Source organism: Chlamydotis macqueenii, chromosome 14 (genome assembly GCF_036417535.1).
Source record: "Chlamydotis macqueenii isolate bChlMac1 chromosome 14, bChlMac1.mat, whole genome shotgun sequence".
Lineage (NCBI taxonomy): Eukaryota > Metazoa > Chordata > Aves > Otidiformes > Otididae > Chlamydotis > Chlamydotis macqueenii.
Genome location: NC_141569.1, coordinates 15,913,723 through 15,935,316, shown reverse-complemented (window position 1 = coordinate 15,935,316; position 21,594 = coordinate 15,913,723). Strand labels below are relative to the sequence as shown.

At 47.4% G+C, this 21,594-nt stretch overlaps 1 protein-coding gene across 1 annotated transcript in view; it reads right to left on the bottom strand.

The window, feature by feature from the left end:
• The window catches only part of COL23A1 (collagen type XXIII alpha 1 chain), a 183,170-nt gene that overhangs the window by 15,522 nt on the left and 146,054 nt on the right, over nt 1-21,594 (bottom strand). Inside the window, exons 8-15 of the mRNA XM_086759245.1 lie at nt 10,918-10,944; nt 8,989-9,015; nt 8,282-8,308; nt 2,631-2,747; nt 2,136-2,171; nt 1,609-1,635; nt 1,161-1,187; nt 484-528 (exon numbers count right to left, since the gene is read on the bottom strand). Coding sequence (XP_086615371.1) covers nt 484-528; nt 1,161-1,187; nt 1,609-1,635; nt 2,136-2,171; nt 2,631-2,747; nt 8,282-8,308; nt 8,989-9,015; nt 10,918-10,944 — 333 coding nt within the window. The remainder of the gene's footprint in view (nt 1-483; nt 529-1,160; nt 1,188-1,608; nt 1,636-2,135; nt 2,172-2,630; nt 2,748-8,281; nt 8,309-8,988; nt 9,016-10,917; nt 10,945-21,594) is intronic.

Below are 21,594 nucleotides of genomic sequence, written 5' to 3'. Positions count from 1 at the left end.
AAAGCCTGACACACGTCACATTGCCGAGGTGAAAAGGGGAGTTTGGAGATAAAAATGAAGATTTCAGGCCTAACAGTTTGGCCGTGGGACATGTGTTCAGCCATTAAGTCAGCCCCAAAACCGTAGGGGTTGGAGAAGGCTCCCACGGAGACCCCACTGCACCCCGGGTCTGGGCGCTGCAAACCCACAGCCTGAACCCCAGCTCCGGGCCACTCCCAGCAACACTCCCCAGTGTAATTCTGCAAGAGCAGTCTCTAAATGGCAATTCTCTGCCAACAAGTTGTGTTTGCAAACATCTTCTGGGCAAAGCTACTCCGGCAGAGGGGTGGGTTACGCTTCTCTTTCTCATTTATTTTGTCTTTTTCCACGTCAGGGGAGAAATGTGCTTCCCAACCTGTCCCAACTGTGATCCCGTGCCAAGAAACCAGAGAGCAAAAGATGCTGCCCAGCAGATACGTTAGCTGGACACAGAGCACAACATACCTGGGGGCCCATAAGTCCTGGTTCCCCAGGGATCCCATCATCACCCTGATGAAATAAAATACAAAAAGTGAAATACAAAGAGCTTGTATGCGCTTATCGTTAGGATCCAACACAACATTTGACCCCAACTGGGTGTTGCAGAGACCTGAGACCCACTCAGGTTTGCAGGAGGCCGGGAGAAAGCTGCAGCGAGGAGCCCAGGCGGCTCCAGCATGGTCCCCTGCTCCCAGGAAGGTGGATGGGCATCTCCCAGAAAGGGCTTAAAACAGGCCCTGGGGAAGGTGCTCCCTCGCTTTTAACAAACTAGATGTTTAATCCATTTAGGCTTTTTGGGTCCCAAAGACCTCCTGCAAGCTGCCAGCCATCCTCATGGACTTCATCACAAGTCACCAGCACACCCATCTGCCTGGAGGAGACTTTCTTGTTTCACCTGTCACGCTTCATTGCTCTCCTGGAGTAAAACCACTTCGTAGATCCCGAACAGTTTAATGTTACTGGCCAGTTACAGAATTTTTGAAGCTAAATTCTGGCCTTAAAAACACCCACAGCCAGGTCTGTTTCAGGACAAAAGAGTAAGAGGGAACGGCTGGGCCCTGTCTCTGGCAATGGTTTCCCTAGTCAAGCACTGAACAAAGCAAAGAAGAAGGAGGAAAACAATAAAAAAAACCCTGTTTTACCTTTTTCCCTTGGATGCCAGGCTCTCCCTTCAACAGCAACAAACACAGAAGAGAAAAGTTTAGGGACATAACAGAAATAAGATCAGTTGTACAGATACTCAAAATTAATTGTAAAGTTAAAATAGTCAGCTTGTGTTTATCATCTTCATCGACCCCCAAAATGCAAGAAAACCCATTCCCACACACACCTTCCAGCCTGCCATGGCTCCCTTCACCCCCATTTCAAGGTTCTGATGTGGGCAGCGGTTGTGCTTTGTGTAGGTGACACATTCAGACATTTGCAGCTCCAAGTCAATGGCTAATTTGATACCTTAGAAATTCTGTGTCTGATCAACACAGAGGAGTACAAACCGCAATGTGAAATGTGTATGTTTATCTCCTCTTACACAGCAATATTTCAAGAATTTTCAATCAAAATTAGACAGAAAATAAATTATTTGTTACCCACCTTTGGTCCTGGAGGTCCCTTGGCACCCTGTTGAACGTAAAAGGAGTTGGTGTGCTTGTTTGACAATAGAGTATAACAGGATAAAAACATTTCCAACAGTACTTTAATGACACAGGTGCCAGTTTCTCATCTTCCCTCACAAACACAGGTGTAAGTTCTCTGTGCTCCCAGGAAATAATAATTTTTTTTTTTATGGATGGGTATTTTATGTGTAATAAGTACCTCTTTCTCCAACCTAGACCTTAGCGAATCAGAGTTACAATGCCAGGAGGCTTCAGAGGGGCAGAAGTGGGGATTCAGGAGCAGCACATCCCCTCTGGGGGGGCCAAGGGGATGAAGAATGGCCTCTTTGCTCTCCGCTGGCACAGGTACCCCTGGACAAACATCCATTGTAGGGCATCTATAATTTACCACGGGATTTTTTTTTGGCCTCCATAAGCAATGACACAAAACCACTTGCTCATGAAGCTGACGGGTGATGTAAAGTGAGGCACACACACGCACGGATGTTTTGGGGCAATACTAACCATGAGGCCGTCCTCTCCCGGCTCTCCTTTGAAACCCTGCAGAAACAAAAGGCCAACACTGAAACTATTACTCCTCATTCCCCAAAACGCTCAGCAATAATCAGAGTGTTCAGCAGCATTAAGTTTGAGCCTATTTTGTTATTAATTAAATTGCTAGTGATCTGGAGATTTGCAACAGGTCATCTGAAGGCTACAGATCGGGGAAGAGATCTCCTCCGGGCTCTCCGAGTTACAACTGGCACCTGCAGGTATATGCTCCAGGTCCAGCTCTTTCCTCCAAAAATGAAGACGTAAGGCCCCCTTCCTGCTCCCCCCTTGCCCCTATGCCCCAAAGCTTTGCTGTACGAGCAGCCACCAGAGCCCAACACCTGGCTCAGGATGAGGACCCAACGGCTGGGGTGGCAATGCTGGGGAAGGGAACACCCTTCACCTTCCTCTCCCTCACTGGGGCAGTGACTGCCCGGCACGTGCTCGCTGCACATTTCCCGTCCTTACAGGGGGGCCTGGAGGTCCTCTTGGGCCATCTTTTCCTGTGTCACCAGGAGGCCCCCGGGCACCTGGGGGTCCTGGCGGACCAGGGGGGCCAGTGGCTCCATCTCGACCTTGATCGCCCTGGAAGAAGTTCACACAGACATGGTGAGATGAAGCGGCGTTGGCAAGCGGTGGCCGTGGCGTGCCTCAACACATGCACTGCATCCCTCGGCCATCAGCACCCTGGCTGAGGAATTTAATTACAGCTGCCAATTGGGAAGGCTGGGAGCTCACGGTTGCTTCACAACCTTTGGGTCTGGTTCCTTAACCAGGATTTTGCTCGATGCCTTCCAAGAAGGTTTTATCTCATTAAACCCTTGCCCAACGACTGCATGGAAATCACCAATTTGACAGCACCCAGAAATAACCCAGACCAAACAACATGCCAGCATGGAGCATGCACACACTTCCATGGCTTAGTGCACTACAACACCAGAAAATCCATCCAAAAAAAAAAAATAAGAAAAGAGTAGTGCTTAGTAGCATCCTTTAAATAACAGCCACGGTCACATACAAACAGCCGGTGTAGCTCACACCCCGCATTGCTTGGATGCAAAGAAAAAAAGCGGCAGCTGCATCTCTGTGTGACTGTGAAGGTTTGGTAGGTACCCGCTGCGGCGGGAAGCATCCCGCAGGGCTCTGCCACCCAGTTACTGGCTCCCGACCCATCGCCGGCAGCTGCAGCCCAGCCCCGGGGCTGTGGCCGAGCACGTCCACGCGGCTGCACAATGGAAAGCCTCACGGAAAGGCCGTCTCGTAAATTTTGTAGCAACATCTGGAAGGGTTACCACCGCGGCAGAAAGAGGACTGCATTTAATATGTGGTCCACCCTCAAATCAGGGACAAGTGTGGGATTTTCAGAAGTCCTTAAGTGACTTAGCAGCTCAAATCCCACGGCCTTTCAACAAGATCTGTGCTCCTAAATCACTTGCATACTTTAAAAAAAAAAAAAAAAAATCCTATTGCAAAATGCTAAACACTGGATCAAATTATGCCAAACCAAGAGTCTCCCACTGAATTTTGCCTAATTAAAACGTCACATTTAGAATACGAGGATTTAGACAACTCCAGTTTTAATGTGTTTTATTTTACAATATCAGCGCTGTTCAGATGAACATCTACAGGACTTTGCTGCTTGATTCCTGATTCTCACAAAGGACCAAATGCTCAACCCCATCACTTGTATGTCTCTCTACTTTGGCAAAACTCCCCCTAAATTCCAATGGGGTTTCACCCAAGCGTGCTCCCAACAAGCACCTCTGAAGGTCGCCAAGGTAGTGACAATTTCAAACAGCAATAGTGCACTGTCAGCCAGAGAGAAGGAACAAAAGCAACTCAAAGAACCACAGCAAACCAGCAGCAGCAGATGAGATACTTCTACCTTGAGCACTCGCCGGCTAAAGACGAGCTGATCGTTAGCCAGAAATCCATGATTGAGGTGGGGAAAGACCATCTATAGCCAGGTAAAGTGGGAGGCAGAGGAGGAAAGAGCAAGAATTTAAGATGAAGGCATAGCAGAAGAATAAATTTTAAAGGCCATAACAATATATAACTTAAAAAAACAATAATTAATTGGTGCATAAGGAGGAAATAATCTAGTAGCCAACAGTGGTTGTTTCAACATTCTGGATACACTGGAGCTTGGAAAGCTGGAAACAGACCAAGGGAAACAAGTTTCTTCTCATTAGCCTACTGCACAATAGGACATTCAGGGCAGCTGGGGTACCGAGGGTTCCCCCCGCGCAGGGCGTTCTACAGAATAAAGAGCATTATTCCAGTAAACCCCACGGGGGATACATCCCAGCACCTCTCCCGAGACCAAATATTGTATTTTTTTTTCGAGAGGCTAAAATGAATACTGATGTATTCCCCAGCCTGCGAAACGCGGATAAATCTCTCAGATTTATATGATGGAAAAACAATGTATTCAGGCCATGTCAGTAGTCATTGCTATTGTCTGTTAGCCTTTCCAGTTATCTGTCTGGGGAGAAGCAGGAAAACATTTCCTTTCTCAGGACACTGCTTGCGTCTCCCTTTCCCCCCATCCATCGCCACGCACATCCGCAGGACCAAAAGGATGGAGCGGAGCTGCGGGAACTCCCGCGAGTAACACACAGCACATCCTCCCTGATGATTTCGGAAGGTTTCTAAGGAGCCAACCTCTTGTCTAAATTGCCCAGGGAGCTTTTAAACCTCGCACACAAATAACAGATAACCCCAAACGTCAATTTTGGGGTAAATATTGCATAGGCAAGCCCACCTCCTGCTCAGCCTCCCAGGACAGGCTTAGCAGCGAGTGTGTACAGGTACATCGAGAGCACGGATGCTTCAACACAGTCACCTCAAAACAGGAGGGGAAAAGCAAATTGGGGGTTGGGGTGGGGGTGGGAAATCAACCCTGGAAAATAAACCACTCTCAATATTTTTTTTTTTTCCCCAACTGCAGAGAGAGGCTTTAGCTCAGCCCTCGATTAAATACAGCCATTTAGGGGAGGGACAACTCTGAAATCCTGAGATTTAAAAAAAAAAACAAACAAACCAAAAACAACAAACAAAAACCAAAACCAACATGACGATGCCACATTGAAATTAACAGGGACACAGAGCCCTTCTGCTCAGCCAGGCCCTCCAGATACTACAGAAAGCACAAAGAAGTCTCTAGTGAGAGCAAAGGGTTTGTGGTAGACCCAGTTTTATGGCTTCTTATGTGCAGGAAGATACACAAGAGCATTAAACAGGATTTTCAGAAAAGTTCAAGGAGTAAGACAGGAACTAAAACTTTTTTCTTACCCCTCAGATTGAAGCAAACACTTTCCAAGGCCAGTTCTCCCTGTTCCATGTGAAATGACAACGTGCATTTGCTCTGAGGCCAAACACACCATACCCCGAATCCAGCATCGCACATTTGATTATAAACAACCCCTGTCAGAGATGGGCCCAGGAAAGGCGAACGGCCCTGAGGGCTATTAAATACAGAGCCACCTCCTCTGGCCCAAGAAGCATCCAGGCCATGGATAACCAGGCTCCAAGAGAGCAGTTCAGTGTGGTGGAGTTACATGTTCTGCTCCATGTTTACCCTCTCCCGCTGCACCTGGTCATGGGACACTGGGCTAACTGGCCGTTGGGTCTGATCTTGGGCAGCAATGGAGTCTTAGAGCACAGAAACCTTGAACACTGGCAATTTCCAGCTTTTGAGTACTCGATTTCGCCATTTCAGCATAATGTTCTGAAGTCAGAAGTAAAGTAAGTTAGTTAGAAGTAAACTATCCATACGTCTCTCTGTTGAGTGTGAGCTCTGCAGGATATTTTCTGCGCTGAGCTTTTATCTGCAATGTGAGCTTGGCCAGCATTTATCTTCTTGTGAAAAGCAAGGGAGAAAAAAAAAAAAAGCTACTTTTCTACCTGCTGCCTAAACTCCAGCCTGCAGCTATAGAGCCAGCTCAGGCACGTGGCTGGCCAGCATTTAGTCCCACAGCAGCTGAGGATACAGGTGCAGACATTCCTGGTGCCATCTCCATTGGCGTTGGCCGAACGGGAGCATGGTGCACGGGCCGCTGCAGCTCAGAGCATCTCTCACAAGTTGAAGCCCCCTTTCTCCCTCTCAAGAGCAAAGCCGGTGCTGCTGCCACAGACGCCGTGCATCCGCTGGGCCAGATGGGCAGAGATTCATCAATCCCATCATCTGTCTAAACATCTGAACTGTCAGTACGAGCAAGATCACCCAAGCTAAGGTAATAAATCCAGAGTGATCATCCTAGTGCTGGCTCAGAGAGCAAGCCTGGCTTATAAAAACAGTCCTTTTCAGAGACATAGCATTATTTTTGGTTTTAAGAGAGGAGTACAAGCATAAATATCAGGGGACAGCAGTCCCAGTCTTGGCAGCATCCTGCTTCAGCTCCCTCTTTTCTCCCTGGAGCAGAGGGAATTTGGTCTTTGTTTCTCCTTGTAAACACTCACATGCATTTGGTCAGTGTGTTTGAGCGTGTTTATTCTCCATCCTCCTCGATACCGTTTGCAAGCTCAAGTGTTCAGTGCCTAGGACAACCCGACGTGAACGCCTTCCTCAGCTCTCCAAAATCCCCCTCCGACAGCTGCGTTAGGCACGCTCACGTGTGCAATAATCTCTCTTTGTCCACACTGGCAGCAGGTGTTTATTGAGAGAGAAAGAGAAGCAGTGCAGACACAAACAATCTCACTTCCACTGCAGACGGTCCCTCCAAAGCCCCCTCAAGCATCATTCCCTCCTACCCTGCCATTCCTAATGATGACATTTTGGTGTTCCCTGACACACGCTATCCCCATTCCACTGCCTGTAGACACACCCATTTACGAGGGAGGCGGCACTGGATGTATTCCTAGTTATTTATCCTCCCGTTGCTGTGACGACTTGCTGCCACGCATCTTTCAAAATCAGCTAAACAAAGCCACCGCCAAAACTTGAGGAAGATAGATTAAATTAAGAAATAAAAAATAATCTGAGCCAGATGGCATTGAGAAGTTGCATATCCAACCCACAAGCTTAAGCGTCTGAAGACATAAAGGAAGCTATTTTCAAAGCCAGGTACCAGCTCTTAGACCTGTTACTTGTGGCATGGCTCTGTCAGGCTTGTTTATCTCCCTTTCCTCCCAAATCGTTTGAGAGCCTTTTTCTTACTCTTGTGCAAAGAGACATAAAAAACCCCAGAAAACTAAAGCAAAATCTGGACAAATGCAGGTCAGGAGAAAAAAAAAAAACAAACACAAATTATTATCAGTAGATTAAAACATAGGACAAGTGTCACCTTGGGAGCCTGTCCTCAGAGCATTTCCTGCAGCACAATCAGGAGCTGCAGCAGGAGGTGGGTTCCCACGTCATCCAGCGGCATAGACCACCCGCGGTTTGGAGCTGGAGCATCCTCTGAGGCATTGCCCAAGTCGCCAGCCCTGAAGTCATCCACAGCCCCGGCCAACAAGTGAAAATTCACACCCAAGTGCCACTGAATCACCTCTTAAAGCCCTTCCCAATTACGTGGTTGGGCACTCAGGCAAGACTGAGACCTTATGCCGAGCCCCTCCTCAGCCACACAGGGTGTAAATCTGTTGGAGGAATTTTCAGACCCCAAGGGTGACGTTTCCGAACGCACCCAAGGTGGTTGAGAGCTGCTTCAGAAAATGACACCAACTTCAAGAAGTGACTTAACAGCCTCTAGAGAAAAAAAAAAGAAAAGTGACTCTGAGGCATGTTCGCCCAGCTTTAACCACTGAGGTCCTGGCTACAGATCTTGCCTTGGGACACTGGGTCTTACCGCGACATACTGGTGCTCTAACGACAACAAATAAGGACCACAGCTTCGAGAGAAAGATGGAGTCTGTCTCTGACACTGAAAGCGGAAATCAGGGATAGGAAAGTCCAGTAAAAGCTAAACCCTTCATGAGGTACCTGAAGGTCTTCAACTCTTGCTTCCCCATGTTAGGAAAACCACCACCACAAGGAGCTCCAATGGCAAAATTAGATGTTTCCAGAAATGTTAACATACCTCAATTTGCAGCAACAAAGCTGTACGAAGCCTTGTTTTGTGCAGTGACCAAACCCAATCAGATTTTAGAACAAATCAACATGCCACCTCACTACTTACCCTCGGGCCGATGTCCCCTGCTTCACCCTGGCAAAACAGGAAGGGTCAGCTATTAGAATTCAAATTTCAACCACGAAGGACCGAGCGCAGGGTCAGCTGGATGTGGGCATGGCACACAAGGGAAGAGGCAAGAGTCCTATTGCTTAACGTATTCAAAACTAGGGAGGAGAAGGGCTCGAGACGACACAATGGGGAATGATTCTGCCCTGGCAGCCGATGAAACAGACAATAAATCAGAAAAAGCAGACTGTTTCCAACTGTAAGGCTCCCCTAGCAACTGCTTATGTCCTACACATGCGAGGATTAACAGCACTTTCAGTAATGACCTTAATTGACTGCTCCAGTTTCATTGGAGGACGTCATGCAAACACAGAGCGATGGAGCCCACGGCTTTGCTCTTGGAGGAAAGCAAGAAGAGAGTTGTATGCTGCTCTCCTAATCCCTAAGGGGCTACCAGGAACCCTGCAGCATGGATGAGCTTTAAAGGCCATACTTATTGCTTCTACATCTCCGCAAATTCTTTCTGCCCTCCCCTTCCCCGGGCTCTTCCAAAAGCAGCCTGAGAACCCTGTCACTGCTCCACATCCCAGCAAAACCCAGTGGCAACATCATGCTGGCGTATTGGGGTAATCTGAACTGAGAGAATTACAACAGGAGGAGGTTGTACAACTGCTTTCCCAAAACCCACATGCTAACGAAGTCTTTACCTTTTCCCCTTTTGGTCCTGGAGGTCCCTGGAAATACATAAGGATCCAAGTTAAGAAACAGCAGAATCGTCAACGCACAACATCAAAATCAAGGAGATTGCGTTCACCAGTTCACAAGCCTGAGCCACGTTTGCCATTATTTATGTTATACATGCTATTATTTTACATTATGCACAGCTTCATATGAGCAGCATGATACCGAAAGCGCCAACGAGGTCCTGCCTGCGCTTGCCATGACAGAGGACCAGAGAGGGACCAGGGCAGGGCAGGCAGCATGACTGCTGCTCGCAAACACGTGACTAACTAGATGCAAGAGATTTCTTGAAGTATTAAATCACTTCTGGAAAAACACATGCTCAGCATATCATTACAACAATTATACATCTGTTTGAAATAAACAAGGAGGATGGGCTGGTTGTGCTGGCTTTTTCTCCTGAAGACATAAGTCATCTTCCCTCTAAGCAGCTTTCTATAAGACAGGCAGGCAGAGACGCTGCAGCCCCAAAGAGAAGCCACAGAGCCATGCTTTGATGTGTCTGCTCTGCATCCTCCTTCCAGCACAGAAACACACTGAATTTCAGGGTTCAGCCCCATTCACAGTGTTTGCTGAAGCAAGACCCGGTGGGATGCAGCGGGGGAAGGTCAGCAGAGGGGCTGACAGTGGCAGCATCTGCATCCCCATGCAGCATCCCTCCTGCTGTTAATTTGGCTCTAAGCAAGGCTGTTGGCCCCTTGCTCTCATGGAAGGGATCACGAACAGTCTGGTTTGAGTTTGGCCATTTGATAAATTTGCTTCTTCGTTGAGATTTTCCCTACATCTCACCCAGAGAGCTGCACATGCACAACTTGCTGCCGTTCACGTCCACGTGCATGCCTGCCAAGCACAGCGGGTGCAGGAGCGTGCTTGCTGCTGGGGTTTGCGCTGCTTTTCCATCACAGCGTTTTGCCAATTCAAAGCCAAGCCCTGAGCACAGTGGTGTGAGCTGGCCTTCCAGTTTCTTGGAATTTTTTTCTTTCATAATGCGTTATTTCTAGATTTATTTTCATTCACATTTGTCATCTTCAGAAGTAGGATAAAAATGAACCACAGCAAAGTACAGCTACAGCAAAATGCTCCTCAACTGGCTAGAAATAAGTGTCTGGAGTGACTTTTTGACTGTAGACTGAATAACTTCTGCCCACTTGGAAAATCACAGTTGGTTTAGGTCCAGAGCTCAAAAAGATTTCAGATGGTGCCCTCTAGTGAACATGGTGGAATCGAGTGGGATTTGGACACAAAAACAGAGCCGTGACCTCCTGCAGCAACCATCCAGCTGAAGGAATTGGAGGCTGGCTAGTGCTCAGCTAGCATAAAAAGAAAAAAAGTCTGTGTTTCTGTAAAATAAGTAAGAAAAGACTGGAGCACCTAAGTATCTAAAGGGCTTCCAAGTAAAAATGAAGCCTAGGCTGTTCCACAAAGCATTGCGTGGACATTGGGCGCTCTCAAGCCCTTCCCACCCGCGCTCCTTTGGAGGAATAATGAACCCAGTTTGGGAACAATTATTTTTATGATACCACTTTGTAGCGCCAGAATCACGCAACCAAGATTACTGACTTTGCTTCTTCCAAGATGCTACTGGAATTTATTTCCCAAATTTGGTCTGCAGCCCATCTGCAACGTCTCCGCAAGCTGAGCTGGCGCAGGAGGAAAAGCAGCCGAGACGAGCTGACAGGTAAAGAAGAGCTCACGTCGAGCCGTGCCAGCCAGCGCTGGCTCAGAGTTCAAACTTACATGTGTTACAGACCACAGAATATTTCTTCTAAATACAATTTTTGTCTCCTAAACAGTTATATATGTAGTAATAAGTGAGTAATAGTTGAGACTCTGCCTATCTATGGCAGAGCAGCACGAATAAAGACATGTTACATTTGGCACTTCGTGCTACTTACTGGTTTGCCGTCCAAACCAAGAGGCCCCTGAAAAGGGAAGGAGAAGACAGTATTGTTAAAAAAGAAACAATTAAAAAATTAATCCACAAACTTAGCAATATCAGCCATGCTCTGAGAGAGGCTCTACTTACGTACAGTACAATTTTGGCTATGTTAGACACCTAATCCTCCATCCATGCAATCCGCGAGGAAGGTTCCACAGAAGCGCGGTAAGAGGTGTCAAACAGTTCGCAGAGCATAAAGAGGCGCGAGAGGAAGCGACAGGATTAGTGACAGGGACAGGGTGACACTGCTCTGGCACAGCGCTCGGGACTCCCTGAGGTTTGTAAAGGCTCTGAAAGAGCAGCAGTAAAACACGTCTGATTTGGTTCAACTGAGCAGATCCTGGGAGGGATTCCCATCTACCTCAGACCTGAATCCTTTGTTTGAACAAAAGGACTTGCTGAAACTCCACCATTTTACCCAGGATGAGGGGATCAGCCATCACCCTCAGTCCGTAATGGTAAATCTCATTGATAGGAAGGGGTGTCTGGCTATGGAGGAGGGAAGGGTGAGCTGGTATCTACGTGCTTTGCTCATCTGCAGTGACACAAAGCTGGAAATGTGCTTCTATGTGCAGGGCCAAGCACTTGGTCACCCCAGTTCTTCCCCAGGTCTCCCCTTTCTCAGGTTGCTGCAGGAGCGTGCAGTAAATCCACACAATAAATAGTTATTTCCCCAGTTTCTGGCATGCAGCCCTTAATTAACATGAAGCCACTGAATGTACCGGGCCATAGGAAACCTTGCTTTTGAGGAAGAATGGACATGGGGAGAGGAAGCAAAGATGCTCCAAGGCCCACGGACAAAGCCAAAGCTGCCCCTGCTGTCAGCTGGAGCTGGGACACAGGCACTTGGGGATGATGAGAAGCAGTTCAAAAACCAACAGTTATGGTAAATCCCAGAACTGCATTTCCACCCACCCATGACCTGCTGCCTGAGAACTTAAAACCCTTCCACATTTAAACCCAAAGAAGGCTCAGCCCTGCAAACCATTCCTGAAGAGACACAGCACGATGGTTGTGAGTCAGCAAAGCCCTCAGACACCGCTTCCACCCCCAAATTTCCAACACATGTTCACGTTTTTTGCTGGGTGAGGGTCCGCCTCCGGAGGGGCTGTGCCAAATGGTGGGCACCGCGTCCCTGCAGCAAAGCCTGACCCAGTGCCGCAGCACGGCTGGCAGCTCCTGTGGTCTCAAACCCAGCCTGGCCTTGCTCTCCTCACCGCCTACTGCAAAATTCAAGGGCTACCCTTGCTAAACGGCACCCGCTCCCTCCCGCGTCAGCCCAGTACAGCCGCACGCGTGCGGCACACGCACGTCCTCCCGTAGATGCACTGGGCTGAAACATCTTCCTGCGTTACAGCCCTCTAAACTGGGAGGGCCTACCAAAGCGAACGTAGTTTGGACTGTTGTATAACACAGCCACAAAGCATCAAAGCTTTCTGTATTTCTTAGGGAACCGATCAGAGTGAAGCCGAAGAGAGAGACGTGTGTAAGAGGAGACCAATGACTGCATTAAAAATAGCATCCTTCCAGCTCACAGCTCTGGCCATCGACAAGGAATAAATCGGTCTGCGTGGCTGTGGTGACGGGGCCTGGAATGTGAAACCATGGGGGACACAGAGCTGTGTTAGGAAAAAGAGGTAAATCCAGGCAGCTCAGTCCTGGGCAGGGTGTTGGCACTGAGAGACCCATACAAGAGATGTTCACCTGAAAATAAATGGGGATTTATTTACAGATGAGATTTCTGAAGTGACCAAACATAGGTTACACCGCTCATGCGATGCGTATTGGTTCTCATAAGGAACTACCAGTACACAACTGCTACGCAGCAGCAATGAAAAATATAAATGAATGCAGTTGCATCCATTAACACAAAGGCTTGCAGGACACAATCACACTACTCCTCCTTCCCCTAACACCCCTTCATACTTTATCTCACCTCGATTCCTTACGTTATAACATCTGCGAAAGGCATCAGGTCCCTGGATTCTTTCCTGAAACTAGGACTGTTTGAGATGGTTCACCTGAAGCTCCCGATGCAGCTCTCGGACTTCCAGAGGACAAAATGTGGGACCTGAGCAGAGAACTTGCAGCACATTCAACTTCTCAAAAGAGAAGTCCCAGAGATATAATTTTTAAAAAATTTACAATACCAATTCATCAGCTTTTAGCTATTCTTGTATCAGTCCACAAAGGGACATCCAGAAGGAAAAACAATGCCCTATTCAAAGGATGTTTGTTTGAGGGAAAACACTCAATACTTGAGAGAAACAATATCCATCGGGCTTTCAAAGCATCTCTCAGCCAGCCACGCCGCTGAATGGACAAGGCTAACTCAGACTTTTAAATGTTTTGCTAATCTGGGCTGGAGATTTAATTGACTCTGCTCTACCTGCCCAGCCAGACGTCTCCCAGAGCAACCAAAGGATTGCATGTGCAGGGTAGGAGAGCGCATCTGAAATCTCAGCTGGCTTATTTGATTGCCTCCAACTTTCAGGAGCACCCATGTGTTGAGAACCCTATTGTCTTTTATTTGACTTCTGCTCCATGTCATTTTAATTAAAGATGACAGAATTTTTAGTTTATTTGATAACTAAGGAACAGAAAAACATTTAATAAACTCCCTATTCTTCTAGTCAAAAACCAACTCTGTAGAAGTTTTCATTTGGGAGGGGGGACAAAAATCACTTCCACTTAAATGACCAGCACAAAGCGTAAGAAAAAGGTGAGTTTTCTAGACACCAAGTAAGAGAAAGCATCACAGTGGCTTCATGCTGTGCTTTTTGCCCAGGGATAAATTTCACTCACACATTTGCCCACGCTCAATTACAAGCCTTTCTCTCCGAATCACACACACAGTGATCACACTTTACATAATTAAATGGGGATGAACTTTCTGCCTAGAACAAACCTGTCTAGGCAACGTAGAGAGAAAATTCAATCAGCTTCCCTCAAAACACGGTTCCGACCAAAACCATCACTGCACTGGCCAAGCAGGACAAAACCCATGGATCCCAGGTGCTTTGAGGAAGACAGCACTGGTGTGGTCCCAGCTGACATCATTTGATGGATGTCAGAGCCCTCTCCCAGCCGTGAGCAACTCGGATCTCAGTTTCTGACCACACACCAGTAAGGACCGCCCGTGTTTGGCACCAGACCAATACGACTGTAGGACATCTTCCATGTTTGAAGAGAAAAAAAGGAAACATTGCTGTCAGTTTGATAAAGAAAACACATCCAGAACATCTGGCTGGAGCCCTCAGATTGTTGGGGCGGGAGGAGCCGGGTTAGCGGGAGAGCTGGTGACAGGGGCAGAGGTGAGCAGTAACGGCAACGACTCGCCTCGGTTTTACCGCTCACAAACAGTCACGTACGCACACGGTGCTCCTGCGGGCACAGCGACCCAAACCACGGCACATCCCCACTGCCGTTGCCTGGGTGAGGATGTCATTTACATAATGACATGTATTTTATGGCACACATTAATAATATTATTTAATGACATATCTTGAATACAACGATGCTGAGAATGCTGAGACAAGTCAGATAAGACGTTAGGGCTTGAGCAGAGCTCGTTACTATGTCATGCGCTCTTGCTGCACATCTTGGTTTGGCCGTGCAACATTTCAGCTTCAGAGGAAGAGGCTACATTCAGATAAGTTTTAAAACAAATTTTGATTTTTTTTTTTTCCTCTGTTTTGTTTCACAGTAGAAGCTCAGAAGTCTCGAGATGTAGCACCAAAACATCACCTCTCATTGCAGAAGTGAGATTCACCCAATGCTGAGAGCAGCTGAAGGCTTGGGAACTGTTTAAGGTTCACCAAAGTGGGAAGACATGGAGCTTACAGGCTCTAATTCACATGCAAAAGTCTTTCCAATAAATAATAAGCTTTTCCCTTGTACATCCCTTACCCCTGCTCAGAACAAGCCTAGGTACCAGCCTGGCTCACTGGCCTTCTGCCCTCCTCCTCGGGTGCCGCCGCTGCTGCTGGCAGGGGTGTACTTGCTCCAGCAGTGTTACAGGAATTTTAAGGGGGGGAAAATATCTAGTGAAAACAAAGCCAGAGATTATTAAAAGGACAATCCTTCTGAGTTGGGAAATCTTCTCTCATGGTTATTTTTAATGTTTCCTGCTCTGCTAAAAATTAGCACAGGGGTCGGAAGGAACCCTGCAGTCAAACTTTAACAAATTCAAAGGGCTGCCTTCAATCTCTGTCTCTGTGGTTTCAAAAAATGGTAAAATCTTACATGTGAAAAGGAGGAAAGTGTCAGAACAAAAGAGCGTGACAATATTTTAGTATCCCCGCGAAGGGCCCTGGGTCACTGGGCGGCATGGTTTGCAGCGCGGCCAGGGAGCAGGGACCATCCTTTCCTATAGGCTACGCCATAAATCTGCGCAAGCAGTACAGCGTCTGCTGGCGGGGCGTTTCCTCGGCGCCTTTTTCTATGAGAAGAAAGCTCTGGCGAAAGCTGCGGCCAAGCACGCCCTGCCAGAGCCGTCACAAGGAAAGGGGAGAAAGGCAGCCAGGTTGCTGTGGCTCCTTGGAGCTTCCCAGCTGAAGGAAAAGGGAAGAAGAGGGATTGAAAAATAAAATGTGAGTCCTCTAAATAGCAGCTGAGAGCCACTGGCGCTAACTGGGAATGACTCGAGCACAAGAGAAGTGCTCTGGGATGGCACCTCCTCCTGCTTCCCTAAAGCCCTCAGCGCAGAAGAACCAGAAGCCCTCATAAAAAAGCAAGTTTCTTCTCCACCCAATGCCACCTCTGCTACAGTAATCATTTGCCCTTTCAAATAACAGCACTTAGACATCTGTGAAGAGACAGGCTCTACACGTGAAATCGGTCATAGGAGGAATTGCGCTGCGCACACACTGACTGCAACATCACTGGGGGTAACGGCCGTGAGCCCCGATGAGCCCTCGGTGGGAGCTGCCTCCTGCATCTGTCCTGACTGCTGGGGTTCCCAGCGTGAGACCCTGAAACCGTGACAGCCTGCAGCACGACGCTCTGTTGGAAACATTCCTACCAGGGGCTGTCATATTTAAGCATTAAGATCATTAAAATCATGATAGCTTCACGTTTAACTATATATACGGTGGGTGGTCTCACTGGAATGGGGTGGGATTGCTGCACAGGGGAACGGCCCTGCACTTATAAATAAATAAAATTTTCTCAGCATGAAAATGATTTTTCAGCATTATTATTAACAATCCTTTGCTAATAATTTTCTGTGTTTCTTTGTTTGAAAAAAGCTATTTCACTATTGTCCAACACAAATTCCGCTTTGGTCCATGACTGCATGCAAAACTGAAAATTACTTTTGCATTACTAGGTGATGGTTTTTTCTTCATTTTTTAAAAGCAAATAGCTTCTGCAGCTCTCTTACAAGTACAAAATAGCAACGTTGATGAGGCATGATTTTTTAAAATGTTTGTAAGACTAATTGTTTTCATTTAGAAAATAATTTACAGTTATTATTCCACATATCAGTTTACTTGTTTAAAAAATGGAAGCAAAAAAATATTTGAAAAGAGGGAAGCTTAACAACCTTGGCTTCCCCAACAAGGGACAGAGGCCTTTTTAACCATCAACTCTGTAACGTCCAATTTTCTGTGCAAATCAATAAAATGCCTTATTCTCAGCATTTTCGCTAACATCGTTTTGCAAACACAGGCTCCTGGGCAGGACAGGTGTCCCCAGGCCATGGTGGGGGTAGCTGGGGGGGCTGCTCTAACATCCCCTGGCTGCCATCATCCCCCAAATCAGCTGGGATGGCACCTGCACCCTAACCGAGGCCAGCAGCGGGGCACCGAGACCACAGCTTTCTGCAAGCAAACATCATCTGAGAGATGGTCTTCTCCAAGAAGACGGCGGGATGTCATAGAAGTAAGAGATAAGCCAGACATGAGTACTTATTTATCCATTAAGTCATATTCCTGGATCAAAACCTACTTTAAATCTCAGGCTTTGCTGGCATATTTATCGAGAGCAGCAGGTAAGAGGAACGACCGGTGGCAGCTCCCACTCGGGACAGCTCGGGGTGTAAAGCATAGCAGAAGGCACTCGCGTAACAAAAGCTGTCGCGTGGCGTTGTCATCCGGCTTCCCTCGACAGACCGAACCCTATGCACGGTGTAGCGCAAGCAGCAAGAGGACCCTGAAACCTCCGCACAGCTGCTTCTGCCTATCCGTGTGTGCCACCCCATCTCTGAAGACAGCTGGGCGTACAAATTTTTGGGGGACAATTCACGGCCACTAAGTTTTTGACAGTTCAACGGGAAACCATCTTCTGGTTTGGTTTTCTCCTTCCTCTATCCCACTTGCTGCCGCTGTCCCACACGGCCTCAGAGCCAGGCTCTCCTTGTTCGGCTGGAAAATCCTATTTCGTTTCAGAGAGAAGGACAATTAGGGGTTCCCCAAAATCCATCTCCCTGAAAACTGCCGCTCCGCATTTAACATCCAGCTCTGGTCTTGGGAGGGATCCTGATGGAGGCTGCTCTGGGCAGTGGGGTGAACTGAGCCTCCCCCTTGCCTGCAGACCCCCCTACCTGTGGCAGCACCCACACCTCTGCCAAATTTATTTCCGAAAAGTCCACCTGAGCGCACCCCAGTCATTGCCCACAGCACCTGGTGGGGCTCAGCATCACCAAACCCCCAAAGGCTCCTCTGAAATATTTATTCGGGGCAAACCGCATCCCACAGCCCGCGCTGAGGGCAATAAATCCCCCAGCAGAGACGTGAGGCAAACAACGCAGAGCAGCAGCCTGATAAGAGCCAAGCATGTGTTAACAAACCAACCACGAAAAACACAAATCTGTGCTCTATTCCAAAAAAAAGATCTGTCCTCAGACTGCTGGGCGGCCTCTGCCCATTCTTTGATGGAAACGGAGCAGAAAGGAGCAGTAATTCGCTAAAAAACTTCACCCATAATGCAAACCAGACCACGGGGCTCTGCAAGGGAGCAGCCACCTCGGAGGCTGGGCTGGTCCACGCCGGGCATCCGGCGGCCGCACACAGCCAGCCTCTGCAACCAGAGGCAGGCACAGAGCAAGAACACTTGCAAGGGTTTCTGAAAAGCTTGGGAAAGAAAAAAAACACCCAGAAAAAAACTCCCAAACTCATTCTGAGAATGTTTTAGAGGCAGTGGCAGGCCCTGCCAGCTGTTCAGCCCCTCCTTTGCATCACCAGTGTGGGCTCACCAGAGCACTTCGGTTTCCAGGTGTCTTCCCAGGCATGCCAATCATGTTCATTAGGGCTTTGTGGTCAAGATAAGGGGCTACTTCTCCTCTTCCTCAAATATAAGATGCACCTTCCTCCGTCTGTTTGCAGAGCTCCCTCCTTGTTTTGCAGGACATCATCTCAAAGATGCTCAAGAAAAACACTTGGAAGTAAATTTGACGCTGACTGGTGCAACGGAGTGGAAAGCAAACGCTGGACTGGAGCTGCGCGGGACACTGCTTAGGTTTGTTAGCAAGGTTACTCGGCTAAAATGCAAAGAAAATGCCACAACAGGGCCGGTTCATTTGCTCCTCCCGACGCAAAGGGAAGGAGCTGCCTCCATTCCGTGGCCAGCAACGCCCTGCGAGGAGCGCCCTGGCACGTCAGATCAGCTTATCTGCTGCTTGGCACCACTGCAGAAGCAAGAGCTCACTCATCTGTGCATCACATTGCACCAGTTTTCTTCCAAAACAACAGAGTGCCCCAACTTCCCCCAAATTTCTGAGGCTTAAATGAGTTCCATGTGTTCTGTGCAACTGCTTGTTTCAAGCATTTTGCGCCCAATTGGGTTTTTGGATATTTTTTGTTTAATGCTCAACTATGGGAGAGATGGCCTTTGTGGTGGGAATGCAATTTTGAAGTTGGAAAGCAATTGTTTTGGAGGAATACTGACATTTCAAGCAAACACTTCAGCCTCCTTCTGCCTTTATACTCTGCCTCCACCAGTGCCATCCCTGGTTGACAGCTGCTGTTTGGTTACCTCTCTTTTGTGGTTAATGAGCAAACTTCTTGGTTTTTCCCAGTTTTCCTCTGCCTACGAGCCAAGCCTCGGTACCACGTGGCTGTGCCCAAAAGAACTGGAAACGGAGATGCAGATCCACCAGCCGCACTTGCGCCCGAAGCGGGGAACCAGATGAGAAGCAGCGTGAGAAGCCAGAAACCAAATCCCTGCCTCAGCCAGGTACTGAAGGACCTTTTCCACCACCTATCCTCATCACCAAGCCTCCTCCTGCACAAGACAGCTCAGGATAAGGCAGCCAGCAGAGTCCAAGTCATCACCTGAAAAGCCGTGCGTGCCCCGTATCAGAAATCTGCCTGAGCAATTTGGGCAGAAAAGTTCTCCTTGCCGCTGTCACCAGCACCTTCATCAGACCCTCTCCTCTCCCTGGCCAGAAACACTAGAAGTGCATAAGATAAACAAATGCATCTGCAATTCCTCTGCTGGGTGGGATATAAGACAACTTTTTATTTTCCCTGTGGAAGAATTACCTTTAAATCAAAAGAAAAATAAACTGCTGCCATGAAGAGCTCGTCTTTACAAAATCATTGTTGTCTCCACACCAGAGAGGCAGTAAACAGATGTAGCAGGAAAATACGCTGGATCTGCTCTCCCTGCTTAAGGAGGTTTTTCCCCTCCAGGCAAATAATTACGTGAATTGGCCACAAAACTGATATTAAAATAAAATGAAAAAGACTGGAACTACAAAGTTTGCCTTGTAAAATGAATATTTGTTACTTCTGTCTTTTGGGACAGAAGTAACATACTGGGAGAAGTATGTGTGCAAATGACTTCATTCACAGGAGATGCTCATTGAAGTCTGAATATTCATGAATAAAGATACTCACAAGAACAAACAGAGGACCGAACCCTAAATTACAGTTATGACCTTGATAAACCTAGCTAAGAAATTTAAACAGCCAGCTTACCAACAGAAACTTTCATTTTAGGAATGGATACCAATCACATGACACAGTATTTGAAAATATCTGAGTCTAGCGATGCCAGATGTTAAATATGAATTTTTTTTTTTTTTTTAATTCCGTGCATGCACAACCAACCAAAACACCCATGCAATGTACAAGCACTCCGTGTCTGCACATGAGCTACCACCCAGGGTCTGGAAAGCATCCGCCTACCGTGAAAAAAACAGGAAAAGTCTGATATCCATACGCTCTTCCCTACAGCCCATGAGATCTGACCACATAGCGTGGTCTCCCGTGTCTCACATGGGATTTCTGGCAGCCTTCCTGAAGAGTTAAACCACTGCCTGCTGCTCTGGTTTGGGCATGGGGCGATCTTGAGCTACGCACAGCACGTTCTGTGACTCTCCCATCATGTACCCTGAGCGTGCCCAAGCAGGACTTGAAGATAATTGCACAGATGGAGGCAACTCATCAAGGCACCAGGCAGTCCAATTCCAAGTTAATTCTACAGTTCTCCTGTAAAAACAGTTTATCATCAATGTCACATTTGGTTTTCTGGTGTTGCCGTTTCCAAAATGCCCAGCTACGTGCATATCCCGGAGCTTTCTCGTAAACTCTACGGGACCACAACAGGATGGAAGAATTGCCACCAGGAACAGGCTTGGGCATGCGTTCCTCATTTCCCACATCAGCCTGTCTACCATTCATAATACATTTATGGGTCACAAACAAAAGCTTACACAGATTTTCTCTTGCTAGGTCATCTACACTGTAATACTTCATTGCTGAGCAGAGAAAACCCCAGGCTCTGTTGGTTATGGCCAAGGTCTAGAGCTGTGACCAAAGTCACTGTTACAGGACCCCACTACGCTGGGGTCTTGCAAGTCAAGGAACCAACTTCCCTTCTGCATGTGCTTCTCCAACCCCTCTCCCAGACGTCAGCTCAGAAAAAAAAAAAAACAAAACCAAAACATTTGGCTTCACTTTATGTCTTGAAAATTAATTAAAACCAGAGTTTATAATCCTTACGAGTCAATTTCCTATGCATTACAGCTGACTTCAGTGGATAACTCTGCATTTACAGTGCTGTAGCCAAAGGAAGATATTAGCTCACTGTGCAAGGCTCCCAAATAAAGTTTCTGAAGATGCTGAGCTACTTAGCTCCAACAGCTCCTTAGCGTGAGGTGGACTGTAAATACATGAGAACAGCCTGTGTAAGAGTATCTCAATTCTGACTGAGCAATTACTCCCCAAAAGGTGTGCCAGCATCGAGCAACGCCTGTGCTATGTCTCTCCTTTACCCTAAGCCCACTAATTGATTATATTGGTGTAGTTACCTGTCATTAGAAAAGGATGCTATTACTCAATATGGAATTATTTTGAGTAACAAGCTGCATTACTTCTGAGCAGGCAGCACTTGAAGCCTTTTCTCCCTGCCATCCCAAAAGATTCCCGCCATTGCAAGAGACAGGCAGGACGATGCCCGGGCTCTTTCAGGCAACACACGAATGATTTACAAAATTCAGAAAGCAAACATTATACACTGCAGGAATAAAATGAACAACACTCTCCTCAAGTAAAAATAGATGCTAATATTCTAAGGAAAATGTATAAAATATAAGACAACTCTGTTTCATATCATACTTTTTTTTTTCTGCAAAGCCTCTTCCCTGCTCTGCTTTTTATTAATGAAGACATGCACACGAAGTGACTCC